Source organism: Branchiostoma floridae, chromosome 2 (assembly GCF_000003815.2).
Source record: "Branchiostoma floridae strain S238N-H82 chromosome 2, Bfl_VNyyK, whole genome shotgun sequence".
Classification (NCBI taxonomy): Eukaryota; Metazoa; Chordata; class Leptocardii; order Amphioxiformes; family Branchiostomatidae; genus Branchiostoma; species Branchiostoma floridae.
Window position 1 is genome coordinate 1700113 of NC_049980.1, and position 8027 is coordinate 1708139.

At 42.2% G+C, this 8027-nt stretch overlaps 1 protein-coding gene across 1 annotated transcript in view; it reads left to right on the forward strand.

Annotated features, from left to right (window-relative positions):
• Positions 1-6: 6 nt before the first annotated feature.
• The window catches only part of LOC118410005, a 14442-nt gene continuing 6421 nt past the window's right edge, over positions 7-8027 (forward strand). The window contains exons 1-10 of the mRNA XM_035811451.1: positions 7-74; positions 715-992; positions 1265-1405; positions 2182-2327; positions 3024-3200; positions 3832-4019; positions 4373-4590; positions 5628-5763; positions 6376-7006; positions 7690-7829. Coding sequence (XP_035667344.1) covers positions 1313-1405; positions 2182-2327; positions 3024-3200; positions 3832-4019; positions 4373-4590; positions 5628-5763; positions 6376-7006; positions 7690-7829 — 1729 coding nt within the window. The 5' untranslated portion in view covers positions 7-74; positions 715-992; positions 1265-1312. The remainder of the gene's footprint in view (positions 75-714; positions 993-1264; positions 1406-2181; positions 2328-3023; positions 3201-3831; positions 4020-4372; positions 4591-5627; positions 5764-6375; positions 7007-7689; positions 7830-8027) is intronic.

Here is an 8027-nt window from a genome sequence, read left to right on the forward strand (position 1 = left end):
TGTAAAGTACAAGGACAAGCTGGAGAGGAAAAAGGCTCAACTAGCGGCTGCTGACTGCCCGATTCTAGTTGCAGGTGCATTTAGTTTTTAAATGGGAAATATTAGTGTATATTTTCTGTTTTTCTATTTATATGATGACCAAATGGTGCAATAATATATATGTTTATTGCAAGTTCATCCCCTAGGGCTAATTGCAGGTACAAACAACACGTATGATAAGGAAAGTACAAAGGTACTAAGAACTACATTCTATGACTATGTTGTGCTACTTAGGTGTACATTATACTAGTTTTGTTGGGTTTGGCTTCTTTCTTTTAGAATTGACGAATTTACCCACTTCTTCTATGATATGTGGGTTCTTTGATTTAATGATAGGATGGATTTCTCATTGTCAGAGATAGTTAGAAAGTAAGCGTGTATTTTGGAAACACTCATAAATAATTGGGCATGGTTTCTTTATTTACATATCTATCGAGCCGCACGACCCCAAACTTTTCAATATGAATTAATATTCTTTCCTCTTAAACATGGCAACAGATGTGCCTTTGGTAAACTTTGTCCTCTTACGTACCCCAAAATGACCCCATCAGGGGCAAAGTAGGGGGGGGGGTCCTTCTAAACAAGAGAGCAGGTATGAGCCACAGACGATGGCTGAAATTCAAACTCAATTTGTAATTGTTAACACATAAAGAATATTCCAATTTTTGTCAACAGGTGAAACATCTGCAGGAAAAAGCAGTCTCCTGAATCTACTCCTAGGACAGGACCTGTTACCTTGTTCCCACCTGTCCTCCACATCAGTCATCTGCCGACTGAGGTACGGGGTGAGGAGACGTGCTGTTGCTGTGAGGCTGGACGGAGCGGAGGAAGAAGTCCCACTGGATGAAGACTCAGATCTTAACGTGCTGTCCGAGTACGTGCACAACAAGCAAAGAGACCAGCCACTACCGTATAAGAGTGTTGATATCTATCTTCCCATTGACTATCTGAAGGTACTCATCTTTTTTAATTTTTCAACAGAACAAATAGAAAACTCTAAATCCATAAGCTAAAAGCATATATACTGGTTATAAATGAATTTGTTTGCTGGTGGGAGAACACATTTGCTGCCCATTGACATAAACACAACGGTAACAGCTCATGTTTCCTTATCAGTCTTCAAGTAGTTGTTGAGTAGATAGCCAATGAGAGCTAATGGATGTGCAAAAGAAAAATTATTATTAAAATTATTAATCTTTATCAAAAATTGTGTCTGATTATACAGAGTGGAGTTTTCCTAGTGGACAGTCCAGGCATCGGAGAGAGCACAGCGATGACGAGTATTGCCATGGACTACCTCAGTGAAGCCTTTGCGTTCATGTATGTCATCAATAGTGCGAGCGCAGGAGGGGTGCAGGAGGACAGGGTAAGTCGTGTTACCTCCGTCAAGGTTATATTTTGGGTGTGTTTATCTGTGTGTCTTCTAACTGCATAACTTGAGAAGCCTTGTATGGATCCTGGTGATATTTGCTTGCTAGAGGTTAGGAAAATGAAGGTCAAGTTCGATAATGGTCCCTCTAGCAGCTTTCCGAGGGACTACAGCGGAACTTTTTATATCGGGACGTGCTGTGGCCATGATATTTGATCTCTGCTCCTGGGGCAGAGAGTAAGTATTGAAAGTTGGTCCCCTAGCCTAGCGTTTTTTATAACTTATCATAATTTAGAGGAGAATAGCTGAAGAATGTATTGACGAATCGTCGTGATTTTTTGGTATGTTTTTTAATCTACTATTACTGTTGTTTTCCTATGAGCACATGTAAGCTTAAACAGTAACATCTATTATAATCAAAACTTGTTATACTCAGTGGACTTCATAACTAAAAAAAAGATGACAACTTTCTCTATTGTAATGGAATGGAACGCCATTATGCTAAAGAATAAATCATGACCACGACATGTCATATTTTGTTTGACAGGTTGTGACTATATTGCTTGAAATATACTTTGGTGTATGCAAACTGACACAAAATCAAACAGTCCTTTGACCCTCTCAAGCTGAGATGATCCGAAGTCACGTGACCTGATCGGAAGTGTGACGTCATCAACAGGTGTCACATGAACTTTCAGGCGACTGTAGTTGTGACTATTTCCCCTTTTCGGTGATGTTAAAACCCTCACTCGCCCCTCTTTTCATTCTCATAGCTCCAGGCCTTGCTGCAGACAGTTAACTCCAGGAAGGGTGAAGATGACCGCCCTTTGTTCTCACCGCGGTCGGCCATCTTTGTCTGCAACAAGTGGGACCTCATTCCTCCGGGCGAGCGAGAAGCTGTGAAACAGGATACAATAAGGTAGGCAGTCATATGACATATTTCCTAGTCTTTGAAATGGATATCTAAAATACCAGTTGGGCTTCGCCATGTTATACCCACCATCTTGAATTTTCAAAAATACTATATTTCGGCAAATTATCGCAAAAGACAATGGAAATAGAACAAAACATTTTTTTATGAAAAAATACCATGTAGTTACAAATTGTAAAGGGATAATAGTCTAGTTTTTCTTGATCTGGTCTTGAGGTCGGTCATCTTGGATTTTGACCGATGACGTCATCAAATTAGCATAATTTAGTCATATCTAATTATGAAAGATATTCTAGATAACAGAAATTTTTATTAATGTAAGAAAATAGCAGTAATATAGCAAATAAACTCTAAAATACTTTGTTAGAACCCAAATTAGCGATTTTCGTCAAAAATGGCTGTCAAAAAACGGTTGTAATGGCAACACGAAAAATTGAAAAACTTTAGAAACATTGTAAAAAGGCCAATTTTCAAACTTGATTGTCTCTTTGGTTGCAATCTACCTACCAAAGATCCGTCAACAGCATCTCGAGTTATGCACACATACGTCACAAACCAGTCTACCATAGCACAACCGAAAACATAACCTTCTTGGCGAACGAAGGTAATGAAACCAGAGGTGATGTCTCGCAGCCATTCAGTTCGATGAAGTTTTACAGATCTTTCATCTTTTTACTTTCTCAGGAAACTGAAGACCTGCTGGCCAGGGTTCACAACAGACCAGCTGTTCTTCATGTCCTCCAAGTTAGCGGCAGACATCAGGGCAGAGGGCTATATGACCTCGGATTTTGCCAGACTCTTGGACGGAATCGAAAAGCTGCTACCCATCAGCCTCAGGTCTAAGCTGCAACACCAGTTCAGGTAAGGTCAAATATCAGAAACCAAGTGCTTCGAGATGGAAGTAGAATGGGGGGAGGGGCTTTTCTATTAACGTTTGCTTTAAACTGCCTCCTATCCGATGATATGATACGAGTATGATATGATATGATATATGATATGATATATGATATGTGATATGATATGATATGATATGTTATGATATGATATGATGAAATATTTTTTCTTAGCTCTCCTAACTGTCATATTTGTGGGTGCTATCAGTGTCGCTCACTCTCACTCAGTCACTCGGTCACTCCGACTCACTCACTCGCTCATTCACTCATCCATCAACTCCCCCACTCTAAATTTCAATCGCTCTCTCACTCGATCACTCGCTCACTCACTCGCCTATATAGCTACCAACGCTCACCCACTCACTCACTCACTCACTCACTCGCTCGATCGATCGCTCACTCATTCATCTACTCCCCCATTCTAGATTTCAATCGCTCACTCACTCGATCACTCGCTTACTCACTCACCTACTAACGTTCACCCACTCACTCATCTACTCACTCGTTTACTCACTCACTCATAAACACAAATCTAGCGATTAGAGGTTTGAAACCTGTTTCCAGTTGGACTTTCCTTACTGCAAACTGTGTGTATATAGGTGGCTGGACTACCTAGTAGCCAGAGTTGTGTACCACTCTGGTGTCTATGTGCAGCAGGCCAAGTCGTCCAGGGCATCCAACACTAAGCTGTACAGGGAGACTGAAGACAGACTGAACACGTTAGACAAACAGGCCGGCCACATCGTCAGCAAGCTACGGGTGTTCCTGCAGGACAGGATAGAGGAAGGTGTGTTACACTAACCTAATAGGTTTAAATTTGTCCATGTTATGTTTGAAAGTATGTAGACATTTTGTCAAAGTTCCGTGGCAATCCTGTTTGACAGGAGAGTCATGTCATAGATGCGTCTGAACACGAACTAAGTCGTCTGCAATATGAGGCATCTATTTCTGTGAATCATTGTCTAACATATCAATCTTAAAAAAGTCCAAGGTTAGGAATGATAAACTACGATGAACAATGCCCCAAAGAAAACATGATAACAAAGCATATTTGGTTTGGTTTTATTTGGATCTCTATTAGTGACTGATACTTCATGTACACGTACAAAAATGCAGTTCGCATCTTGTTCACACCTGTAGGTGTAGGCCATCTTCAGTCTGTTCTGCAGTCTTCCCGCGTGCAACGCCTGATGTCACGATGGGATGCGGCTGACTTACCGGACACCCAGGACTGGGCTGACCTGGAGAAGGCGCTGGAAACCAGGATCGGTGAGCGGCTGGCAGCCATCTTGTCCCAAGAGCACTTCGACTCCTACTTGATTGACCTCGAGGCAACGATCACATCTGAGTTCCGCAGGGTATGTGGAGAAACTCGGTCTGCTTCTATATTAGTTTGCTACGATCCAATGACAATTTGTATGTTGGCATGTATTAAAACCCTTAAACTGACAAGCCCTGATATATCCGGCACACATATACATGCCTTGTGTGACGTGCTCGGATATATCCGGGATAGCGTATTCCCCCGAAATAGCGGCTTTGCGCGCGCGTAGCGCACGAACCCCGGAAGTTAGGGACTTCGGCCTTGTTCGGGGGGTTCTTTTTGGAGGTCAGCAGCCAACCCTGGCACTGATAGCATTTTATAGGGCTGAAACTCTGGCAGTTTAAAAGGTTTTGATATACTGTGGGGTCATGTGATATAAATATGCCACCGATTTTGTGCCCTTGGGAAAGGCACTTGACACGACTTTCTGGCACTGACTGCGAGAAAAGAGTCAGAGTAATCGGTCCAATCCTATGAAATATCATAGCAAATAGTACCAAAGGTGTAATAAATTTTCAATACACGAGCAATTCAGAGCGCATTAAAAACATCCACTTTGATAAGCAATTAGAAATACAAGTCAAACCTGCCCAAGCGACCAACTCTTCTTTAAGTTAGCGATCACCTGTCCATTACGACCGAAAATTTTCCCCATTGACGTAAGCATTAAGCGACCTCTTCACAACGATCAACTGGTCAATGCGACCGCTGCCGCCAAAAATTGGGACCAAATCCCTGCCCATAATGACCGCGTCATTTTCAAATCTAGGGTGTCATCGATTTTCATTGATGACTACCGCGCGCGATTTTGTGCCGAATTCGGCCAGTTTGCGTCGGATTTTGACTACCATGACGATATGTTATGTTCAAAATAAAGATGGCGGCGGATGCACGTGCGTGTGCTTTCTATTTGCCATTAAACACAACGGAAACCATTTAAACTATGCATTGGGCATGTTGTGAGTCGATACTCTTCTAACCGACCCCCCCCCCCCCCACACACACACACACACACCAAATCGAGTGTCGTCTTGGGCAGGTTTGACTGAAGCAATGTTTTGTTTCCTTCAGGAGTGTGGTGTAATTGAGCAGCAGCTGTCGTGGGTAGAGCATGCCCTTCAGGGGTCGCGCCAGGATGACCTGTTCGACCTTCTCCATGACGAGGAGTACACCATCAAAGCCCACTCCATGTTTCAGTTGTCTACAGGTCAGCGTTGTCAATATATTCTTCAATTCATGTCTTACAGAAACACAAAATGTGTGTCCGAAAATAAGTCATTGGGTTGGTAGAAGATAGGATTTGGAGTTTTATTCTACACAACCATGTACTAGTAAAGTCACACCTGCTTATGTTTCGGAGCTTCCTCAGAGCTTCCGTCTGAGGTTCTGCTTCTCGACTCTACTAGTAAATGTAACTGGTGTAGGTGGCGTTTTTTGCTGCAAGAACACAATTCAACCCCAGTATGAACCGAGACGAGGGGGGATACAAACTTAGCCACGTTTGGGATTGTACACTCGTCGCAAAAGCGCCACCTACATCGTTTACATGTAGCGGCGAGAAGCACCACTCCAGTCAGAAGCTCCAAGAAACATGTCTGATAGGCATCGAAAACGTAAGCAGGTGAGACTGTACTAGCTCTACCTAGAAAACTCCAATATTATGCAAAATGTATGCGGTTGAATATCCTTTCCTGATTTCTTATTTCATGTAAAGCCAGTCCAAAGTTTGAATGATAAAGTACTATTTGTGCTGTTTACAAACTCTACTATTAGATGGTTAGTCAAATGACTAATGTTAAAGGTTTTTTTTTCTAAACAGGTCAAAAGTTTGCCATCGGTTTGACGTCACCAATATGGCTTCCCATCGGTATTGCCGTCAGTGCTGTAGTCGCTATCCCGGTGTTGGCCTTCCTGGACATCAAGGCCGTCCGGAAGAAACTGGCCTCCGAGAAGCATCTCACAGTCTACCGTGCAGACAAGGTTCAGTACATGCAGCAGCGTGTAGCAACTGCGATGCAAAGATTTTCAGAGAAGGAAAACATGTGCCAATACGTCCGGGCAAAACTGAGCAATGCCGAAGAATTCCTCGCCAAGCTGGAGAAGACCATTCCCACACTGATCGAAGCTGACCGCTCACTTGTTTCGAGTCTTCAAAAGGAGGAGCGAAGTAACGAACAGCTGCTGAGGACTTATCAACCCGTGTATAAGACATTTAGGAACCTACAAGGGCTCCTAAGTGCATTTGAGTACCAACAGGTGCGCGATTACGACATCTCCGAGTCCAACATTACAAGATCTGGGACGGAAGTATTTGATGGATTATTCAGCAGAATGTACAGTGTGAACATCCAGAGGGAATCCACCACACAAAGATTGACCTGCAAAGACTATAAGGCTCGTCTGGACGCTGACAGTGCTGCCACAATCAAGAAAGAAGAGGAGTTAATCCGGTAAGTGGATATATAACGCTAGTTCACCTTTATCCGTGGGGTAACCTATATCCGTTGTATTTTAAAAACAGAGCATTCAGTCAACGGACGGTGCAACATTTTCAAAATAATGCGGTTTGAAACCACCGTCCGTCCACTTTATATCCCTAAATGCCCTGTTGCAAAAACAACGGATATAAGTACTCCACGGATAAAGGTGAACTGACGTTACTTCCACGGTTCCGAGGACTGTTTATACTTTGACTTTATTCAGATTGTGACAAAACAATACATTGTGGACACTGACTGTTTATAACCTTTGACATAAATTTATTACCCATAACCCTTGTCGCTGCACATGCGCACTCGGAATCGTTACCCTGTTTGTTCTTCTTCTGATACAGGTTTAGCTTTCTTTGACAAAGACCGTAATATTTTGGGCACATTTAAACACATTCGGTCATTGATGTTGATTTACAACGATTGTGGAAATATCTTACGATCATAATAAATGGATAAGTTAAAATTTCCTATATGTGAAAACTGATAATAAAAGTCAAGGACTTTGCCTTGCTTTCAAACTTTCTTCTTGTAACTCCAATGAAGAATCTCCATTACAAATTTTCAATTTGCCACGATTTTTTTTCATTCATTCATATTAACACATGAATTATTTATCTTTTATTTTGACGTCATGCTTAAAGACGGATAGATCACAAGAATGTCGCAGCATTTCAAGGTGTTGGCGAGAGTTTTAGACAGGGTTTGAGGCGCCCAGTGCTACTACTTGAGGAGCTGAAGGGTTCCTTGAGAACAGAGTTGCAACATCCATTCCGTATTCCGGGTAATATCATCACTTATTATAATCACACAATTCTTTACAGAAATACATGATGATGGGTCAGTCGACTGTAAGGTCCTCTGTCAGGTACTTCTTACGGTAGTTCACCTTTATCCGCGGGGTAACCTTTGTCCGTTTTTTTAAACGGGGTATATAGGGATATCAAGTCGACGGACGGTGGTTTTCATAGTCTCCAAGCAG